The 23326-nt window shown below is 48.6% G+C and overlaps 1 protein-coding gene across 3 annotated transcripts in view; it reads left to right on the top strand.

Moving 5' to 3' along the window:
* The window catches only part of LOC144127925 (protein O-mannosyl-transferase Tmtc3-like), a 542030-nt gene that overhangs the window by 348403 nt on the left and 170301 nt on the right, over positions 1 to 23326 (top strand). For all 3 annotated transcript variants that reach the window (XM_077660929.1, XM_077660928.1, XM_077660930.1), the window contains 2 exons: positions 2539 to 2675; positions 4169 to 4250. In XM_077660929.1, the coding sequence (XP_077517055.1) occupies positions 2539 to 2675; positions 4169 to 4250 (219 nt within the window). The remainder of the gene's footprint in view (positions 1 to 2538; positions 2676 to 4168; positions 4251 to 23326) is intronic.

The raw sequence follows: 23326 nt of genomic DNA, 5'->3' as shown, positions 1-23326 counted from the left end.
CTTCCTTCCAGTGCTGGAATCGGTCTGGAGCGACGCTATACATAGCTTGCACTGACGTCAGTGAAAGGGATCCCGTGATATGCTTCCACCGTGTTCATGAACCAGCGGCTCCCGCAGCCTGCACGCGGCGTCGTTTCAGTCTGGCGATATTTGCTCGCTCCAAAGGCAGCGGTGGCCGCGAAAGGAGTCTTCCGACCAACATAATCTTTTCTCACCACGGAGTATCGCTGTGGCAGCGAACGAAGGCGCGCTTAACACACAACCGTGGAGTGGCGCGCGCATTAAACGTGCCGACTTCGACCGACCGCCACCGCGCGGTGGCTCTCATGGTGCTCGGCTGCTGGCCGGAAAGACGCGGGCTCGATCCCGGCCGTTGAACTTCGATGGAGGCGAAATTCTAGAGACCCGTGTACTGTGCGGTGTCAATGCACGTTAAAGGACCACAGGCGGTCGAAATTTCCTAAGCCCTTCACTACGGCATCCCTCATAGCCCGAGTCGCTTTGGGACGTTAAACCCCCATAGAAAAAAAAACTTCGACAGCGAGAGCCGCAGCCTTCTAGTGCGTGACGTGCACTTTACAACAGGTAAATCTGCAATGTCGAAACATAATGGCGAAACAAGGAAAAGCGCCACTCATTAATGTGATTGGTAGAGCAGCTCGAGGAGGCAATTGGCAAATGAGCCGCCTCACTTCTCCTCGGGCCAAGCATGAAGGTTGCACACGAGGCCAGCGCAGTGCACGCAGCGAAAAGCGGCGAGCGGAGGCAGAAATTGCATGCCGAGGCCGACGTGACGGCGACAGAGATCGAGCCGCGCGCCGATCTCCAAGCCGCCGCAGCGGACCGCAGTAAGCAGCCTTTCCTGGAACTGTGCTTCAGCATCTAGAAACTAAAAGTGAACTAATACTTACATTAAAGCCTCGAAGCAAGTTCACCCAGCTCAGAGAGCTTAAAAGCTTTGCGTTCACCCTTCACACTAGTTGTTGTTAGGGGCTATAACAATGGAAGGAAAAGATGTGTTGCTAGCCGCGCATCTGCACCTGAGCTGCGACTAGCGGGAATAAAAGGAAAGGGAGATGCCGTAGCTCTCACTCACGCGGTAGCGAAAAGAATGTGCGGTTAAAGCAATTTGTACGCATTCATTCGAGGGTCGCAAACAGCTGATAATATTACCGTGCAATGTTCAAGAACAGGCTAGAGCCCGCGCTCTTCTCTACTCCCAGTTTTGTTGGTTGGCGCCCACATTTTCACGCTTTAATGTGATTGTCCCCGACCAGATGGGTCTTCGTCCAACTCTCCACTTCGCGAAACATTTATCCCAACGATAACAACAACAAAAAAACAGGAGGGGACACACAAGCTCTGCTTCAAAGTAGGGCGCGATAACATCAATGGCTTAATCTCTATATAGGCGGAATTGGTCTACGTTACATTCACAGTTCCGTGGGAGTCCTCGTACCACTCCTGGCGCAGGGATGCAGTGGTTTTTTTTTTTTTCATTCGCGCTGACAACGACTACAGCGACGAGTTTCCCGCTGAGCGAGACCCTTCAAGGGCAACTGCACCATTTTAGGGGAATTCCGCGCTCTTAAAGAATTCAAACATATATTGCCTGCAAGTAAATCATGCGAAGCGTTTTTGAAAACACTAGCATTCAAAATAGTGACGTATTCGGTGATGGAATTGTAGGCTTCGCCTCACAGCACCGCAGGAGTGCGGATAAGCTTGGGTGGTGGCACGGAGGGTAATAATAATAATAATAATAATAATAATAATAATAATAATAATAATAATAATAATAATTGGTTTTTGGGGAAAGGAAATGGCGCAGTATCTGTCTCATATATCGGTGGACACCTGAACCGCGCCGTAAGGGAAGGGATAAAGGAGGGGGTGAAAGAAAAAAGTAAGAAAGAGGTGCAGTAGTGGAGGGCTCCGGAATAATTTCGACCACCTGGGGATCTTTAACGTGCACTGACATCGCACAGCACACAGGTGCCTTAGCGTTTTTCCTCCACAAAAACGCAGCCGCCCATGAAAACGCACGGAGGGTAAGATTTTAAATTTCGGCTGCCCTCAGGCACACCCTGCCGTGCCTCGTTGGAACAACAATCGGCGGCCTTTGCCTTCGGTGGCGTTAGTTTTTTTTTTTTTCATTGAAAACAAGTGGTCATACTTTGAAAATGTACTGGTACCGTCGATGACGTGATGATGCGCCCCCACTTGGCGCTGTGCAGTGCGGAGAAGCTTGAAGGCAGTTGCAATTTTAATCGGCGATTACATCACCAGTTCAAATGCTAGCCCGAAAGGACTTCGCATGCTTTACGTGCAAGTTTCGCGCATTGGGCACCTTTAAGCTTGCAGATTTCTAAAACCCATTCAGTTGCCCTTTATCTCTGTCGCACTGAAATTAAGCGCTGTATGTATCGCTCCTGCGTCGGAAACCTGTGTTGGTTTCCTTTTGGGGCCGAAGTGCGTGTGGCGTTGTTTTGTTAACTGCCGAGCGATGCTCAGCCCTTTCCTCACCGTCCCTCGCAGGAGCAGAGCCACAAGTCGTATCGGCCGCTGTGCGTACTCACCTTCCGCCTCAACTACTGGCTGCACGAGCTGCGACCCGCGGGATACCACCTGGGGAACGTGATCCTGCATTCACTCGTCTGCATGCTCTTCCTCAGGTAGGGATTTGTGCTCGGGAGGCGACTGAGCTTTGTACGAGCGGCCGTTGTCATTACTGCGACAGCATTAGATGCCTCATCGGCCTCGAAATTAGGCGTCGCCCAAAAAGTGGCGTTTCAAAGCCTCAGACTGATTAATGGGTGGATCAAGATGGATTGGTGGGTGGACTATGTCGGAACAATATTAAAGTCGGATTGAGATGCATTAGTGGGTGGAATGAGTCGGATTAGTGGATCTAGACACTACAAGTAAATTACTCGCAAAATTTAATGCAACTACAGGTAACTAAGCCATCAATGCTTTCGCATCACCAGCTCACAAGTCCCTTAATTGCGGCCTGTAACAATGCGTTTTTTCCTTGTGTAAGTGACGGGGTAGGTGTTGTTAGAGAACATTAATACAGTCCTGTTTGTCATACTCCCTTGTGCGAAGAGAATTACGTTGCCGTTCAGGTTACTGCGCATTGTAAGCAACACTAATTCATAACCGCCCATTAAGAGCTCTGTGCATTAAAGTGCAAATATGTAGGAGGGCGGTGCTGTTTTCGGCTGGCGATAAGACGTCGAAGGTGAGAGGTCCTGAACTTCAGTGCGTGTGCTCATTTCTAGCCGTCACGCGTTCTGCTCTCGCACAGAGCTCAGTGCGCCGCACTTTACGGAGACAGGCAAGACCCGGTGGCAAACGCTGGCATGTTTTCGCATTGCGGTTGCCCCGGGTATACTAGGCACGGTCCGTCTCCTGCGGTGGAAACTGCGCGCGTGTAGCATGACGTATACGCGCTAGCTTCAAGGTACCGTTCAGCGCAGAAACCGCCGTAGGTGATGGCGTTGGCGTGTCGAGAAAACGGGGATTGGTCGAGAGGGTCTTGACGTCACAGCCACAATACTTCCTGCGGGTAACTCTGAAGTCCCTCATCTCCAACTCCCTCGCCCTAGGAACTCGAACTTGGGTGCCGGGCGCACTATACCCATTGACCAGTGAGGAGCGTTCGTTCGATTTGGTTAAAAAGAGGCCCTGCGTGTCTCGGGGCAACTGATAAAAAAATGCAAAACTAAAAATTATTGAATCTAACTAGAACGAAAAAAGGTAAAAATGAAACGAATAACACCGTCCGTGTCTGCGAAGTGACATGCAAAGAGGAGCGCAGACCGCTGGCGGAAGCAATTTAACGCTACCGCGTCATAGCCTTAAGGCGGAGCTTAAGTGGCCCTCGAATTTTTCTTGCCCGTTCGCCACCCCCGAGGCTATCCTTTCATTTTTGTGCTTTGCTTTTAGCGTCGGGCGGAAAGGGTAGTCCGACTCAATGAGTGAGCGTATAATAGGGGTTCTTACCAGTGATTGGAAGGAGCCACGTCCTCGCAAAATGTCAACTGGAAGGGTGCAGTTGTTCGCGTTAAAGGCGCCCCTGTCTTTCGGCATCAGAGGGCCGCAATCCCGCGCCCACTTCTGGGCTTGTGCGTGTCCGTCTCCAGTGCGCGTTCTCTGTCCGCAGGGTCTGCTCCATGGTGGTTCCCCGCAAGCCAAGCGTGGTGGCGGCCCTCCTCTTCGCCGTTCATCCCGTGCACACCGAAGCGGTGAGGGCGGCAGTGAAGGCACGCTTCTGGGCTCTCGTGAAAGGCGCTCGGTGCTTTTCTGACGTTCGCCGCTGGCCTCGGTAGAGCTTCTATGGAAATGAGAAACATCTCTATCCGCGCGACGTAAATGTGCTATTCTCAGCCGTAGGCCACTCTTGAATGACGCCGGTGCACTTCCACGTGTCCGAGCGCTGTAGAAAAGTGCGTGGACACGTGTGCAAATGAGTCGTGCAGTGCCTCATCCCATGACCAACGCTTAACCTCTAAACCGAAAGCGTATAAATATGTTTATCAGCCCGTTGCTTGCGAAACGCACATTATACTGCGTAAACGGTGGTACATTCTCTATCACGCGAACGTTTACACGCCTGTTTGGATGTAAGCGAACATTGATGCTCGCTGAAGGTGTTTACGAGGGTTACTGCACGTGAAGTTGATATTCCCTGGCAGAACTTTGACCCGTTATGATTAGTTGGATGCTCGAAATTTGTTATAAACTTCGTCGGTCGTCTCCATCTCATTGAGCAACCATTTGCCAAGAAGGTGGCACGATTTCGAAACAGCAACGCCCATAGATTGCATTGTGTGCATTTGAAAAAAGTGACGGCTTGCGCTTCCCTCGCATTAATTTTGGCGCCGAACTGACACCACGGGAACGCCGAGCCGATGTGGACGGCAGCTCTGTGGTCCCCCACTATGGCAAGGCTGTCTATCTGTGCCATGTTAACGCGATAGCGTTATAGCGCACGGTCGACGGCAAACGCAGCTAGAACGGGAGCGGAAGTCCCATTGGTCGATGATTTTGTGACGTCACGGTCTCTGCACCTACCAACTAGAAGCGTGACGTCACATCAGGAACTACTGCGTGACTACTGCGTCGAGTAGCGGTGCGAATTTGAAATTGATTAAAACACCAGATTAATTGTGATTATAAGGTCACAACATGGTTCAAACGTCGTTATGACATGTAGGAATGAAAAGTAAATTAACTTTGCTGTAAATAAAATCGGGGTTAGATCGGAAATGTACTCATAAGCCTTGGATCGCTGTCGAGGCACATTCGATGGAGTTCGTTAAAAGTAGGCCTTGATTTCGATTTATTACATTAAAGACTCCTTTCGGCGTATGACGAAAGGCGTAGGATTAAATATAGGTGATGATTACAATTTTTTAACATGAGAAGTGACGGTCGTCGCAAAAGTCGACAGGCAGGTGATGGCACCAATGACGCGAGGAAGGCCATTCCAGTCGATAGCTGTCCGTGGAAAAAATGACCCAGCAAACGTAGTGGCTCCAGTAAGTGATCGAGCAATATGAAATGGATGCTCAGTGCGGTGGAATACGCGTGAAGGTGGCGGTGCTATGAACGGGGGACGATTGAGCGAACTATGAAATACCTTATGGAACAAGCAAAGGCTAGCGATGCGACGATCAGGGCTAAGGCTGAAAAGTTCGGACTGAAGTTTTAATGCTGCTACTCTGCTATGGGTTAATTAATGTTACATCTTGATACTGTAACGCTTCAAGGGAGTTTGCTAGATAAGTTTTGTAAGGCCGCGCTTCGTTGACGCCTCGTGACGTTTTTAATTAGTTCAGCTTGAGTCCAATGCGCGCCTTCGATCTGCGCGGAAAGTTCTAGGAGCTCCCAGTCCGCGCGTCCCCCTCGAGCATACACAAAGTAATTGTCGACTTAGCACCATAGCTAGGACGGCCCGAGTGCTCCTTGCACTGTTGACTGCGGGGACCCGCCGGGGTACCAACAGAGCACTCCAGCGGATCCGGGTACGACTGTCGCATGAAACATGCAAACCTGCGAATAGATTCGCGAAGGGCCCTTTTGTTTGCAGGCACTCTTGGAAGCGTCGCGAGGCTCGTTTCCTGCACCCGCCCTCCGACTGTCTGTTAACACGTCATCCTTCTAGAAGTGCCATGTGCAGGTGACGCGGCGACAAGCCCGACGCAAAGGCGCGCGTGCAGAATGGAAAGGAAGAGAAAATCGCGCGGAGAGAGTGTCCGGAATGTTTTCTTTGTAGCGCCACCTTGTAGCTGCCGTAGCGACACGCGCGAAGAGAAGGAAGAACCTGAAGCGCGAGCAGAGGGGAACACTCGGGACCTTGGCCAGGGCGGGACGCTGCCGCCGCCGCTCCGCTGCTCTCTCCTCATCGGCATCCCTCAATAAATGTGGCTGCGGTCGCCATCATGGGCGGCCTCCACGTCTTGATGTGTTTCTCTTTTCTTTTAGCCAAGCCCTGGGCTTGAGGTTGTGCCCAACCTTCAGGGGCTGTGGCTACCTTGTATTAAGAGCGTCATTGATTAGCTAAGACTAGGGCGGACCTTCAAATGCATAACCTCCCTAACTTTTTTATTCGTGAAACATAAAAATGGAAGAATAAGCATTGGACAGCAGTCTTGTCTAGTCTAGCTAGAGGCTCCGTGCTTTGCACTTCTACAAGTACCTAGGCTTTAACCTGTGGCCGATAAGTAAGGTCATGTAGAGTGTTTCTCTGTGTGAGATCAGCTCTCTTAAGTTGGAGTTATTGAACTTGTCTACGTGACTTCGTTTCTCTAACGTTCAGTTTTCAACCTTGTAGGTTTCTGTAAGTGCATTTACTCGTTTCAACATCTGCATCAGTGATCGTCGCGTAGTTCTTTACCACCGAATAACCACGTTGTGGTCCTCCGCAGAAAGAAGGCAACGAACCATCTTTAGAAATTTACTAGTTTGATGTGGATGCCAGATTGGAGATGCATACTCCAGCCTTGACCTGATAAGCGATTCAGTAATTTCACGGCCCATGACACATGTCGTAGGTGACGTTTCAGAAATCAGAGAGATCTGTTTGCTGATGACGCGGTGTTACTGATATGAGTGCGCCAAGAAAGACCACTGCTTAAGATTACGCCGAGGTATGAGTTAGAGGATAGGCCTTGTATGTATTGAGGTGAATAAAGCAATTAGTTGAAATAAAATAGCCCTAACACAAAAATAAAAAGCCCCAAAAACTGTAATATTAGAACTTAAAAAAAAACATGCCGCCACCGTTCGGAAGGCGGAGTAACGAGCGTGAGCTGTTAATGACGTCATCAATTAATTACTATTATTAGCCGACATCTGGATTTATAAGTGACATCACCAACCAATCACCACTTGGGCTGCTATATCGATTTACTGTGGGGGTCGCCATCTTGAATTCCTCGGACTTCACACCGAAGGGAGGTGGTAGGCTGCAGACCCCAGGAAATCGAGAAACGTGATGAATAAGAGCCAACGCTCTTAAAATACACATGTAAATAAATAATTGCGAATCTTAAGTAGAGGAAGGGCAGTGTCCATGTGTTCGAAGTGGTACGCAAAGGTGACCCCAGGCCGCTGAAGGGGCCCCTTAACGCTATCGCGTCACACCCTTACGGCGGGGCTAAAGTGTCCCCCGAATTTTGCGCTTGCTTTCGTTTAAAAAGAAAAAGAAACGCTTCGAGCAAAAATAACCGAAAACTCGGACCATAGCGTTCGTATTGCGTTCTATCGAGGGAATAGGATTTATGGAGCCTCCTCGAGCAAGCTGGAAGACCTCGCCGCCGCCCCCGTCTGCTGGAGCGGTGATAACTGCGGGTCCCTGTCACTTAGTGGGTTCCGCGTGCGTTATGGTCAGTGACGACATGCGCCAGCGTGTATGCACTATACGTATATGTGGGGCCAGAGAACAGCGCGCGACAAGAAATTAATTTTCTGAAAGCGCTTTTCATTACCTCGTGGCCCGGTCGGTGGCTATCAATTGCCGCTGTTCTCGCCATCTATCCTCCGTGCGCTGCTTTGTGCGCGGCAGCCGCGGCGCAGGCGTTCGACGCGAGTTCTGCCAAGATGCCCGCACGGCGAAGGGAAGCGTCTTCGGGGCCTTATATGCGCTCTCTAATCCCCCGCGATGCCAGCGCCCATTATGGCGGGGCGGAAGCATTTTTCACCCCCCCCCCCCCCCATAATGCCTCCCGCGTGTGGAACTGTTGGCCGCCCCTTTCCCTCCCCCCTCGCTGCGGCGGGGCAAATTCATTGCGCGCACTCTTGCTCACAAGTGCGCCTCGTATCGCCGCCCAACCACGCGCCGGCTCGATGCCCGTCCCTGACAGCGCTCGTTTTGCGCGAGCTTGAAAATCGGGCCCGGTGATTTATGCGCCTAGCATAATATAACCGCGATATGTAAGCGCGGGGCTTTGCTCACATAGGAAACGAGCCTGTTCTCAAGTGCAAACGAAGCATCTAGTTCGTGTTGACCGCTTTTTCCACGTGTGACTTCGGCTATTCCCCGGCTCCGTGACGTGTTCGCTTTGCGCACGAATTCTTCTCTCTTTCTCTCCTTTTTCTTCAGCGTGGCGTAACTACGGTCATGGCCTCGTCCTCATCCTCACCCTCATGGAGTGCCTCGCAGGGTAACGCCAGGCTGACAGAGGGGCGAAGCAGGAAAATGGGTGATGAGGATGGCAGAGGTTGGGACGAAAACGGGCTCGGGGCGAGAGTGAGGGACGGCCCTCTGCGGCGTCATGCGCTCGCCGGCGCACGCTTCACTCCTGTGCACTTAAAACGTGCTAACTTCAAGCGAAAACGATTCATTCGCTTCCGCATAAGCTTGAAAGTGTGCCGCAAGTGTCTCCTCTTGTCGTGTGCATGGTTCACTGTCCGGACCACTGTTTACCGCCTTCTGAGCTCTTCGCTGCCTCACGTAACTGCGGGCTCGTTCCTTGCTTACGGCGTACGCTGCAGCTTTGAAGTCCAGCGAAGAGGAGGTCAAGAAAAGTTTCGCCCACGGCTGCCGCCGTGCAGCGTCACCACTGAAGGCGCACTACATCGACATCACCATCGCTCTTTTGCCGACCAGCTTCGATTTCAAGGGATGTGCAGAGGTGAATTTGATGCGCGTATAGAACGAGCAGCGCATTTTTTTTTTCTTTCATTTCACAGTGCAGCTGATTCATACGCACGGTATGCTTCAATTTCGCTCTTACAGCATGCGCAAGTAGTGACAACAGTTAAAAAGGTAATTGCCCGGCAAGCTAACTGCAAAACAAAAAAAAACCTGCCAATGTGAGCCGCTTTTTTTTTTTAACGAACATTTGGTGCAGCTTAAGAAACACACTCAGCTTCAAAACCTGTCTTCCCGGACAGCTAAAAACGTGTGACGCCAGACGACAAGATTTGACGTGCACAAGGGGAATGCAGCGTCTATCTTTCCCTCCGCAACCGAAAACTACGATTCTTGTTTTTCATAGGCTTAGAACTCTCTGCACTCTGTTTCATACATAGCGGGCAACGCTGCCAAAGCTAGCGCGCCTGTTCGCGGAGACTAAGTCCGAGCCCAAAAAGTGGTTTCGCCAAACAACCGATGTGAGCACAAGCACATTTTGTCTTTAGTGCCATTAATGGCAATATCCTGGACTTCGTTTTACCTCTCGCCACTTTTCGTCCTCCAACTCAACGAGACTTCGAGGAGTAAGAATGACTTTGGCGACCTGATACGCAGTTGGTAGGGCGAGTCGCCCTTAGTCCATGCGTGCCTAAAAAGTAGTTCACACTCAGCGCAAATTATAGCCAGATGGTCCAAGTACTGAGCGCCTCGCAGCTTCGACCGTAATTCCCAATGGTACCACTTCGTCTGATACCGGTCTTTGTTTTCGTCCAAACAGCCATCTAGGCTTTGAGACGGACGAATGATACGTGGCGGAGTATATGGTTTTGCAGACGCACTACTTCCGCACCCTCCGCTTCGTTGCCTGCTATGAAACGGAGTATAATTCGTGATACACCGCATGCTCACGTTCCATACTGTCATGATTAAACTGCTCACTTAGCTTCCGCGTTGATTCGTGCATGGGATGTGAATGTGGTCGTGCTTCAGCGTATAAGTTACGATTGATACACAAGCTTAATTTCAGCCGTCGCAGTGGCTGAGTGGTTACGGCGCTCGGCTGCCGGCCCGAAAGACGCAGGTTCGATCCCGGCCGCGGTGGCCGAATTTCGATGGAGGCGAAATTCCAGAGGCCCGTGTACTGTGCGATGTCAGTGCACGTTAAAGAACCCCAGATGGTCGAAATTTCCGCAGCCCTTCACTACGGCGTCTCTCATAGCCTGAGTCGCTTTGGGACGTTAAACCCCCATAAAACCAAACCAAACAAGCTTAATTTCTCCACAGGAGAGCCTTTTAGGAAGATCATGAATATATGGATTACAAATAGAAGGGGCACAGGCCGTTTGTGAAGCGATTTGTACAACGCTTTTTTACTGCTGTTTAGCAGAGAGCGTGCTAAATACGCTATTCGGTATCGATTGCGTAGATAGCTACCAAGTCATTAAGGGATTGTCCGGTTGTGCTATGAGATGTGAACTTACCAAACGCAGTCTTAAAGCGTAGAAAAAATTGCACCCGCTTGCCCTCATGGGACGACGAGTGATGAGCCTAGTTCGTAGCGCCGGCGCCACTGCGACACGTACGTCAGTCTCTGGACATGTTTTCAGAGTACCGGCTGTGTTCCTTGCCCCGGGATTAAAAGAAATTCAGGGGACGTTCAAGTAGCCTTCAGAGTGTAATGCGGAAGCGTTGCCAACTGTGCGGCATGAGGTGGCCCCACGAAGTCCCTAAACTATCGGACGGTACGAAGGTTCCTCAGCGGCTCGGGGTAGCTTGCCCGGCTCACGACCGAAGTGGCAGAGGTTCGAGTTTCAGTAATGGCTCTATATCGTTTTACCTTCCCCCCCGCCCCTCCCCCCGGTCTTTGCCGAACGTCCGCCGCTCGAACGCTATCGCGTTGAAATGATTAACATAACCATGACGTCACGCTACGTGCGACCGCACAAGCGCAAATAGCCGCATTAGTAGCCTGTGAAGGATTGTGCAGATCTGTGGCTGAGGGATAATGCACTGTGCACCAGGGCTCGGCTTAGCGCCTCCTGTTGGCTGCCCTGCAGTTGGCGGCCCTGCAGTTGGCCTTTGCGGAAGTGGCGTCAGGGTAGAGTGGCCTTTCCCCGAGCCGCAGCTTTCTTATTCCTACGCTGGTGCGTTCCTACGTTAAAGCTGACGCTAACGCGGAAAACTGTGTGGATTTAAAGCAGCATACTCTAGCATCTGGGAGAAAACGCGCTGCCTTTCTGATGCTACCTGGAATGGATTTGCTCATCTATTATCTTTTCGGCAGCTTTGTGAAAGAAAGGACAAAATGAAAATAGGCCTCACAATTGTGGCTGCTTACTTTATCCCAAGTAATATCTTTTCAACTCCCGAGTGTGTTCTACTCTGTATGAAAATCCATGAAAATCCATCCTAAGGTTTTTGTGCAAGCAGGGTGATTTATTTAACCGCTTAGAGATTCTTATTTAAAAAAACTCAGGGATACGTCGGTGTGGTCTGCGCAAGCGTATTGTACTGCAAGGCGGGCACTATTTAACTTCTTGAGCTCAGTATTTAGACGTCTAATTAGCTAAAATTAGCTAATCAGTATTTTTATTTTTGATTTCATAGTGTGAAATGATATTGCGAATGTGAAGGCCGTCAACATCGAAGGTGAACTCACTTTTTTAAATGTTCTTTATCGGCAGCGTGGTTCGAAATATTGAAAGCTAAAAAAACGCGTTTGAAAGCACGTTGAGTTGGCTTTTCCGAGTTTCACATTTATAAAATGGTGTCGCTTTCATTTCTAATGCAGCAAATATAGTCGCCCTTTGTGCATTTTGTCGCGTAGAAACAGTGAACGTAATTTTGGTGACGATTTCAAGAGCTGTAACACCATTTATAGATATGCAAAGCGGGAAAGCCAAATCGGACAGCTTTAAAATTTATAATAATAATAATAATAATAATAGCTTTATTTCCATCAAAACGATGGAGGGGCCGTGGGTAAAAGCTGCTGAACAGCTTGACTAGAGCCCACGGTCCCCTCTACAAGGCAGTACAGGAGCATACATGAAACATACAGGAATACAAACATGCAGAAACGCAAAATTGATTCGATTTAATGTATTACAAGGAAACCAATATTAGAATTGTTCAAAAACATGACATATCACGTGGCGCAGTTCACGAACTGTTGTGCGACCTAAATCAATTCCACATTTATTCAGATCATTAAGAAGTTTAGGCAAAATGTACGATAGTGTACCCATAGAATAGTTAGCACGGGGAGTGACCACCTTCCAGTATTCAGACTGACGTATAGTGTAGGATGTAGGCTTTATTTCTAGCTTGGCTAGGTTGCGAAAGAAATTTCGATTTTCTTTTAATTCGTACTTAAAGGCAACAATTAGTCTATAGCTAAACAATTTCCAGACAGGCATTATATCTGCTTTAATGAACAGAGCATGTGTATGAGAATTGTAGGGGACATCAAAAATAAGCCTAATTATCTTTTTTTGTAGGACGTAGGATGTTTTGACGTTCAATATCATTAACTACATTGCCGATAAAGAAATTTTAAAAACTAACCTCTACTTCGAAGTTGATGATCTTGAATTTATCAATATGAAGTTACCCGATTAAGTGAAAATAAAACAGGTTTTTTTCCCCTGAATTTAATCCTAGTGCCAGTGGAAATAATCTGAGCACTGACAGGTATAATCTTCATGCTATATATTTTAATCTTAGCGCTAAGCCCTCAATCTAAGCGCCAGCGTATTTAATCCAATCGCTAACTCGAATAATGCAAGCGCCAACCAATTTAATCCGAGTGCCAACGAAATTAATACGCGCCAGGGGTTTTTAATCCGGATGCCAGCCAATTTATTCCACGTGAGAACAACGAATGCCGTAGAAGACTCCTAAGCGCAAAACACGAATGCCAGAAATAAAACGAAGTTGAGATAATTTCTGACACCATGCGACGCCCAAGAGTCACATCCTTATGCACTATATTTCGTTTTCTTCGCATATCTTGCAACATCAAAGAGTCACGAGCAGCTGTAAAACCTCAGTATTTGACACAACTCTTGCGGCTTTCAGTTTATACGCTTGACCAGGAAATAAATGTGACTGTCGTGTTATAATTAGCTGGTTACGCACTGCTAATTATGGGTTTTCAGATGGCCTTCATACTTTTATCATCCTGCCGGCTCTTTTCATGGAATAGCTACCGGTGCAAAATGTTTTGGGAGGATCTGATAACGATTTAACACCACTAGCAGAAACAAGAGGGAGTAGTGTAGTGTAGAGTTCTTCCAGGCGGGACGAGTCATAGAACCGGAGTAACTTTTTTACACTTACCACTTTTTCAATTTCACAACGGAAAGACAGCGAAGCTACACCAGAGCTTACAGCCTAGGTCAAGAATAGCTACAGGCGGATAACTTGTAGCCGTGTAGGTTACTAACAATCTAGACTTATCATCATAGTCATTATCACCGTCGTCATCATCATCATCCTTACTGCACCCACTGCAGGCCAAATGCCTCTCCCATGTCTCTCCAATTAACCCTGTACTTTGCCACCTGCGCCCATCATATGCCTGCAAACTTCCTGATATCATCCGCCCTCCTAACCTTCTGTCTCCCCCTGCTACGCCTACTTTCTCTTGGAATCCACTCCGTTACCCTTAAGGACCAGCGGTTGTCTTGCCTTCGCAGTACATGCCCTGCCCATGCCTAGTGGTTTGAGCATCCGCCTCGCATGCGGGAGGTGCGGGGTTCATTCCCCAGTGCCGCCGGGTACCCATCGGTGATACAATGAGTACAAGCTTTCCCCTGGCTGTGTGCTGGGCTTCTTAGGGTGAAAATGCTTAGGAAATGGGTCTTTGACCCCACCTTCTGAAATGAAAAACTACCTTGTGCCATGGCGCTCTTTGGCCAAAGCTGCCCTTGCCCCATAAAATCTTCATCATCATCACCATATCTTCCTCTTTATATCGACTAGGATGTGATTAACCCGCGTTTGTTTCCTCGCCCACTCTGCCGGCCCGCTTCCGGTCTATTAATGTTACACCTATCATTCTTCTCTCCATAGCTCGTTGCGTTGTCCTTAAATTAAGCTGAACCCTTTTCGTTAGCCTTCACGTTTCTGCCCCGTAGGTGAGTATTTATTTATTTATTTATTTATTTATTTATTTTGTAACATTCTTTCAGACACAGTATTGGCAAGATACAGCTGTTGTACAGTTTTCTGTTGAGGGAGATTACTAAACTGCCATTCATGGTCGGAGAGAACCTGCCCTATGCGTTCCACCCGATTCATATCCTTCTAGTTATTTCACAATCATGATCCGGATCAGTTGTCACTACCTGTCTAAGTATTCCTTTACCGCATCCAGCACCTCGCTGCCAATTAGAACTGCTGTTCTCTTGCTCGACTGTTGAACATTACTTTGGTTTTCTGCATGTTAATTTTTAGACCCACTGTTCTGCTCTGCCTTCCTAACTCATTGATCATGATTTGCAGTTCATCTCCTGAGTGATTCAGCAAGGCAATGTCATCAGCAAATCTCAGATTATTTAGGTATTCTCTATTAGCTTTTATCCCCAACTGTTTCCAATTCAGGCATCGGATTACCTCCTATAAACAAGCGGTCGATGTCATAAGGCATTGCGTATACAGGGTGGCTAGTTGTTCTAACACAATCTCCCCTCGTCCTTCAACAGATCTGCTATGACCTGATCCTCACCAGCTGCTTTTCCCCTTTGCATTGCTCCTGGGGCTTTCTTTACTTCTTCTTTCGTTACTGGCGGGATGACGCATTACTGTGCCCTACTCTACCATAAACGTTCTGATTACATTGCCCACTGTACAGTTGTGTGTAGAAATCTTCGCCTACTTTATCTTATCTATATTGCTAATGACATTGCCCTCTTGTCTCTTAACGCATACATCTGTTTTTTACCTGTGCCTAGTTTCGTCTTCACCGCTTTTAAGCTACCTCCGTTCCTTGGAGCATGATCTATTCTCTCCGCGTTAAATTTTCTTACGTCGGCTACCTTGCGCTTATTTATTAACTGCGATAGCTCTGCTAGTTCTATTCTGTCTGTAGGGTTAGGCACCCTCATGCTTTGACGTTTCATAATCAGATCTTTCGTCTCCTGAAATGGCTTGCCAGCATCGTGTCGAACCGTCCTACCGCCTATTTCTACTGCGCACTCCGTAATGATAGCTATGAGATTATCGTTCATTGCATGAACATTAAGATCGCCTTCCGCAGTTAAAGCTGAATATCTGTTCTGCAGCGATATCCTGAATTCCTTTATTTTCCCTCTTACCGTAAGCTCTTACCGCTATGCAAGCACAGAAGAGGCCTTCTTTGAAATTCAATTTTATTTCTTGGAGGTCATTAGATGGCTAGAAGTATGACCTCACACTTTTTACATATCATCTTCACATAAAGCTGCTGCTACAAACAAATAAAGAAAAAAGGAAAAGAAACGCTCTTTCTGTATATGTATTTAAATACCTTAGCTACCGCTCTGTTATCGTCCAATTTCCTCAGGCATTCTTCGTTTAGTATTTTACTCCGAGCTTCCCGTGCTTTTAAACGGTGCCCAGCCCATATCCCCCTATACTGCCCTGTTTTTGGTTTTCCTGTGGGCACTGTTGTGATCGGAGGCCCGACAGCGGGAACAGACGAGCCCGGCAGGCGCCATCGAACTATACTTGACCCAAAGGTGTTGTCGTCCTGAGAAGAGGATTAGGAAGGGCTCCTGGCGACTGTGAGCTGTGACGAAAGGCCTCTCATCCGGTCGTCCGGAGTATGGAATGCGGCATTGCTCCCAAACTGTGCCCTCACGTGGACCGGCAGAAAGACGCGAACAAAGGCGCCGAACCCGCCTCGCTCGCTTGCACGTGCGGCCAGACAAAGAGGGGGCGGACACGGCTGATTCATCTTACCCTCGGGAATGCCCGGGGGCGTCAGGACGCATCTTTACACGGAGAGCATCACCACCTGCTAAGCCAGCGACCTTGTGCACATGATCAATCCGTCGGGAAACACATTCCAGGACGCCTCTTTCCCACGGAGGGGGTTACCGCCTGCTAAGCCTACGACCTTGCGAACCTGCTCAACCGGTCGGAAACAGGATTCCAGGAACTCAAGGCGCCAGGATTCCTTATCGCCTGTGCAGGTGTTTGTGGTGGCGGAGTGGTCACGGGGTTAGGGCAGAGACACTGAAGAGTGTGTCTTCCCATTGGACGCTTGATCAGCCACCGGTTTCCCTAGCTAGGTGCCTAGGGAATATCCACTGTATTTAAGCCGCGATTTGGCTGGTTTCAAGGGACTCCATCTCTGACTTTTGGGTCTCCCTGCTTCTGTTGCAAATATGTAGCACTTCATCTCTGACTTTAGGTCACCCTGCTTCTCTTGTAAATATGTAAATAAACCTTCAAGTTTTCCAACCCTCCTGAAGGCTTCCCTCCGTCGTCTGCAGAGTTCATCGTCATGCGGTGAAGACCACGGTCCCGATACCCAAGCATAACAGCACCTAGTGCTATTCTTCCAACAGCTCTCTGATTTACTTCTAATCTCGACTGAACTTCTGCCCTTAAGCACATAACCGCATTCCCGAAAGTAAGCCCCGGCACCATTATTCCTTTCCAAATACCTCTCAGTAATTCATTCCTGGTGTACCCCTACAATTCCCAATGTTTCCGTGTTAAAACTCTGCCCACGGCCCTAACTCACGAGTTGCTGAAAGGAAGGAAATGCGCGCACGCACGCGGCCTCACCCTTCTCGCGCATATTTCTGCCAGTCAGTTTGCAAGATAATTGGGCTACCCGTCTACAAATGTAATCATTGCAAAGCTGCATATAGGCAGCATTCGTTTTACGCTGCCTTGGTGGCCCCTTCCACCACCAGACCTGTTGTTTACGCTGATGTCCGACTTCGGCAGGTACTCAGCAAAGCCCGAAGCGAAAAAAATTCTCAGCCAGTACTGCCTCAGTGTTCGACTTAAAAGTGTTAGCTACGGCAGCTTCAAGTGTTCGTACATCGGTGTGCGCAGCAAACGTGGACAAGACGAAATCCAAACATCTGCAGATGTTTCCGTTGGATGGACGGACGGAAGGATGGACGGACGGACGGACGGATGGACGGATGGATGGATGGATGGATGGATGGATGGATGGATGGATGGACGGACGGACGGACGGACGGACGGACGGACGGACCTCTTTGAAACGGGGTGATGGCAGCTGCCACCTTAATCAGCTTTTTTGTAGCGATAGCTACATTACAGTAGCATTTCGAGCCTTCAGCGTGGCGGCGCTACCATCCTGTGGCTGCGCCACCATGCTGTCACGTGGTTGGTCACGTGACGCTGAGCAGCTTCCGGTGTCGCTGCGCCGTGGCTGATCACGTGGTTTGTCACGTGGTTGGTCACGTGACCAAGTTCCACTCGGCCAGCTGTAGCTATCGCGTCACTCCAGGTTTAACCAAAGATAAAACGCCGCCAATTTTTTTCCTTTCTTTTATATAACTGTGTCGCATGTTATTAAAAAGCCACTATTTTTTTTTAAATATGTCTTCCTACACATTTAACCTTATGTCGCCTCTCTGCTTCAGAGCCACCAATCTTCCAATCGCTTTTTGCTAATTTCCACAGCAGATTTATCTACATGACTTTTGTTATCTTTAAACCCCAATGCCTCAGGAAGAGTGACTGTGCCTGCATCGACATCGTGGTGAATACCATCACATTTTAGTATGAGGTGTTCTATTGTTTCTACAGATTTATCACACACAGCACATGTGTCATCTTCTTCGTTAAATTTCTTTTTATAGCTGCGCGCTCTAAGACACCCTGATCTAGCTTCAAAGAGTAGGGCACTGCCTCTTGAGTTATCATAAAACGCTTCCTTCCTGGTCTGCCCTTTTCAGTGTCGGTATAGTTCTACACTACACTTATTTTCCATTGAATCTATCCAAGTTTTACCTCCAGCGTCTTTAACCTGCCGTTTAATGCTCTTTCTTTCTCCGTCCTCGTGTCTGGCATACTTACTGGTTAGCTTCCTAGTTCTTTTACCGCCATTGTGAGTCAACGCTCTTTCTTTATAGGTCTTTAAATACCTTAGCTTCCCCTCTGTTATCGTCCAATTTCCTCAGGCGTTCTTCGCATAGTATTTTACTCTGAGCTTCCCGTGCTTCGAACGATGCCCAGCCCATATCCCCCTGTACTGCCTCGTTTGTGGTTTTCCCGTCGGCACCTAGTACTAATCTTCCAACAGTTCTCGGATTTACTTCTAATCACGACTGCCCTTAAGCATAGAACCGCATTCCCGAAAGTAAGCCCCGGCACCATTTTTCCTTTCCAAATACCTCTGAGGACTTCATACCTGTTGTACCCCCACAATGCCCTATGTTTCATTATATCGGCATCTCTTCGCCCTTTTTCTATGAGAGACTGTTCGTGCTTTTCCGTGTACATATGCCCTTTGTTTACCCATACCCCGAGATATTTGTATTCGGCCACTCGTGGCATTTCATGGCCTTGTATTGTAAACTCCTTATCAGTTGTGTCAATGAAAATCATCACACCTGACTTAGTTGCGCTAAAACTGATACCTAGACTGTCTCCTTCGTCTCCACAGCAATTAACCAGAGTTTGCAAATCTTCCTGGCTATCTGCTAACAGCACAGTATCGTCCGCATACATTAAACCCGATAGTCGTTGCTCAACAACCTTTCCGCCTAATCTGTAGGGCAGATTATAACCTAGATTGCTTCCTTGCAGCCTTCTTTCCATATTTGTCATATAAAGCATAAAGGCAGCGTTGTCGTATAAAGCATGAACAGCAGCGGTGATAAGGAACAAACTTGCCTTAATCCTTTGTATACCTCCACAGTTGTCGCACTCCTAATTCGTTCATTTTCTCGATATATTTCCTGTACAAAATCAATTACCTCATGACCGATACCTTCATCTTTTAATATGTTCCACAGGAGTTCCCAGTTCACTTTGTCGTATGCACCTCTTATGTCCAGGAAGGCTAGATACAGAGGTCTGTTTTCCGCCTTAGCTATGTCTATGCACTGGGTAAGCACGAACAGGCTACCATCTAAGCGCCTACCACTTCTGAACCCGTTCTGAAGTTCTCTGAGTATTCTATTACTTTCTAACCATGACTGCATTTTTACTTTCATCGCCTGCATCGCCAGTCTGTGTATAACTGATTTTATCGTAACTGGTGGGATGGATTGTGTGGTCGTCTTATCGCCTTTCCCTTTCCGTGGCAGTCGAAAGTGGCGCACTCTACCCGTTGTATTTTCTGCATAGAGTGTCGAGCAACAAAGTCATTCCGGACGGAGTGTTGAGCGCCAAGTCTCTCCCCTCGCTGCGGAAAGCTTTCACTTCCGACTTGAACTTCGGAAACACCTCCCCTGTAGGGTTAAAAAATTGGCTGCAAGGAGGCAGCCGCTTGATCGAGCGCATCCGGCTGGCCAGGCTTGCCTGTTCCGCACGGCTGTGAGCATTGGCAAAAATAAACACAGCTTCTGAACCAGGTTCTTCACTTTCGACACGTTCTGACATTTCGCTCAAGAATTCATTGGAGACGACCTAGTGAACTTTAGGTCCGTTTGATTCGCCTGCACTTCGTGAACTGGTTCTCGCGGTGCTGCACTTTGCCATTCGTTTCAACGGTGCAAGATGGCGCCGTCTTCACGACGCCATTCGTTTCAAAAAAGTGCAGGCGTTGTGCAGGTCTAGTTCAGGAAAGTGCAGGATAACTGTGCACCTCCTTTACGGTCGGTGCCGAAATGGTGCAGCTGCAGCCGCCATGGAAGCAGACGACGGATTGCGCGACGACGCCTTGCGCTTTGCAATAAACGGCGGATATAGTCAAATTATTCCACTCGTCGATGATAACAGTGCCCCACGCGGGCCCGCCGACCCTCATGGAACGTGAGTGGCCACACGAGAAGGCGGCGACGGAGGTGGGGACGGCGGCCCTCGCCGGCACCTTGCATCTCTCGACCATCCTGCCCTCGTCGGACCCGTAACCGGCGTCTTCCCTTTCTACTAATAAAGTTATATTATTACTCGAAGCCGGTTATGTTAACTAAAGAGTAAACACGTGCATGCAGCGCATGATGCACGTTGTTGCAACAACCGCTTAGCATGCAAGTCGGCGCGCGCACACCTCAGTCGCGTTCAGTAAAAGAACACACGTGCGTTTCGCTTAGCTGCCGCGAGGTTGCATTGAGGCTGATTCATGGCAACACTTCGCTGCGATATGTGCTGTTTGAAAATTCTTCATGCGGTTCGGGATGTCGGGGGCCGTTGATTTGGGCGCCACGCTGCTGGCTGCAATTTGGTGGCGACGCCAAGGCTAGCAGACGACCAGGCCTGCACTCGACCATTCGTTTTGGAAGCAGCCAGTGTCAAGCAGCACTTGAACTGCTGGAACTGGCGCTGCACGCTCACGGCACCGCCACTGCACCGCTGCGGAAGTTTACAGAACTGGTGCAGGGAGTGCAGGCGAATCGAACGGAGCTTTTGTCGACAGCCGTCCGATGTACGACACCATTTGCTGGCATGCAGGCAATAATGATAAGGTTTGCTCCTTTGGTGCCCGTCGTCATCTGCACTACAGGTTGTCCTTTAATCGCACGGCCGAAGCTCCTCGGACACCACGTGTTATAGTTGGTCTCATCTCCGTAAAACCTGCACAATCGGGGTCCTTCACACTGCAGCCATTGCGCGTATGCTTTGCGGCTGCGTTTCACGTCATCTCAGTTGCGGTCGATCGGCCTCTGAGTCACCAACTTCATAGAGTAGCCATGCGCTTCCAGTAGGCGATCAGTTCTACTTGTGCTCATGGCAATTCCGGGCAATTCTTCTTCCACCGCCTGCTTTATTTGCTTTGTCGTGAAAGCAGGGTTGTTGTCCACAATATTTTTTAGAGCCTCTACAATCTCATTTCCGAATTTCTTCGAAGTTCCGCCTTCATTCAACGCCTCTCTATCGGTCGCTTCAATGGAGCTTGCTGTCTTTAAACTGATGCCCAGCGTGTCTGGCGTTTTTTTCACATCTCCTCCACGCCTCGACACATCGAGAATTCTGGCCCTGTCGTGTTCGGAGACTTTCCTTTTCTTTCTTCTGAGTGCATCTGGAGACTCGAATGGCGGTCCCCGTTTTCGGAGTACCACTAGGATGCAAGATCACGGCTCATCGGCTTTCACGGAAGAAATTACTGGGCGTTAATGTCCTTGCGGGGTGAATGAAAAGGCGTGCACTACCACCTGCCTAAAGTATATCAGCATGCACCACCGCCATCTCGCTCTACTCCATTGTACAAATGCAGCCGACAATGCGGCACTCTGATCGGAGGCGCAGAACTTGCCGTCTGCTATGGAACTCTCTTGTCTTCTGGGTTTTTAGCAATGTTTTTTACGTGCCTGACAAAGCAATTACATTTCTTGCAAAAGAAAGTTCTCAGATTTCTAATAATGAGTGCACATGTATGTGCATTCGTCCGTTTTCCCAGCATATTGTGCAAAAGTGGACGATAATCCAGCAGCAAGGAAACGGAGGCGCAAAACTTGCCGTCTGTTTTCCATCATTGGCTGTGTGCCTTTTTTTATGAAGGAACTACGTAGGACTAGACTAAGGTACAGTTTATTAACAATTTTTTAACTGTCTGACTAAATAATTGTGTATTTTATCGAATACAGTTTAATCCAATGTTCTGTAAAAAAGAGAGCGCCCATTTGTGGCCTCATCCGTTTTCTTGGCATAATAAAGGGCCAGTTAGCCATAGCTCTGAGTCCCTGTGCATTTCTTTAGTGCTGAGATTGTGCGTTTTGAACGGTGTTTTAACACACTTGCATTAAGCCAGTGTAGGTTATAATATTAATGAAAGCTATGAAATATGTTGGCGCTTCGCTTATGCCATCGCATGTTCTGAAAAAATATCTCAACATCGCTTTATTCCTGGCATTCGTCTTCTGTGGGCTTTCGAGTCCTTTGCCGCATTTGGTTTCCATATATAGATTAAATTGGTTGGCACCCGCATTAAATAATACGCTGGCGCTTAGATTAAACGGTTTGCACTCGCATTGAATTACATGGCATGCAGGTTATACCAGTCAGCGCTTAGATTACATCCGCCGGCACTAGGATTATATTCAGTGGGAAAACCTATAGTTAGTTTATTTATTTAAACGGCCAATTATTGAGCTCTATCACAAACATAATGTCCGCCTTGCTGGTACTACAGTCCACCTGCACATACCGAACCGACATATGTGAAATTTTTTCAATGAAAACCTCTATACGGTTTTAAAAAATCGCTCTTTATTGTTCTAACGTGACGGGTATGCAGTGTGGCTTAAAGGGGACAGAGAGCTCTAGGAATTATTTAAATGGTCCCATTACGAGAAGAGCCGCGCGGCGTGTATACCCGCAGAGAAAATCCCAGCGATGACAAGAAAAGTAGGGTGACGCCATCGAGCGGCCGTATGACGCACACAGAAAGCCGAGCAGCGACACTCCAGACGATCGTATGCATGTCGTTCGTCTACGTGTACTCGCCGCTGGCCGACCAACATGCGCCGCCAGCCTTCCGACGTACAGCGTTCCGTGTGGTGTCACACGATTTGTCGTTGCATACAGGTTGCATGTGCTCGTCAGGTTGGCGGGCTTGCTACATGGGTGCGAACCGACGGCATATCTATGCCTTCCCAGATTCTTTGCACATTCCCTAAGGCGCGGTTTTGGTGTCCACCGAGAATTGAGACAGGTACTTCTTTTCCTGCTTTTACCTGATTATCTGTTTTCTGCCGCTCATAACGTCGCCACCGACGACGGCAACACCCGCGACGCCGTATTTCCTGCAGAACGGGGGCCGAGACTCAGATGCATGCACAGGACGACTGCAATAAACATTGTACCTACTGTGCTTCATCCGTGCCATGCAAACGCTAAGGCGCCCGTGTGCTGTGCAATGTCAGTGCACGTTAAAGATCCCCAGGGGGTCGAAATTATTCCGGAGCCCTCCACTACGGCACCTCTTCTTCCTTTCTTCTTTCACTCCCTCCTTTATCCCTTCCCTTACGGCGCGGTTCAGGTGTCCAACGATATATGAGACAGATACTGCGCCATTTCCTTTCCCCAAAAAGCCAATTAAAA

Source organism: Amblyomma americanum, chromosome 4 (assembly GCF_052857255.1).
Source record: "Amblyomma americanum isolate KBUSLIRL-KWMA chromosome 4, ASM5285725v1, whole genome shotgun sequence".
NCBI classification, from domain to species: Eukaryota; Metazoa; Arthropoda; class Arachnida; order Ixodida; family Ixodidae; genus Amblyomma; species Amblyomma americanum.
The sequence above is the reverse complement of the archived record's forward strand: the minus strand, read 5'-3'. Positions and strand labels throughout refer to the sequence as shown.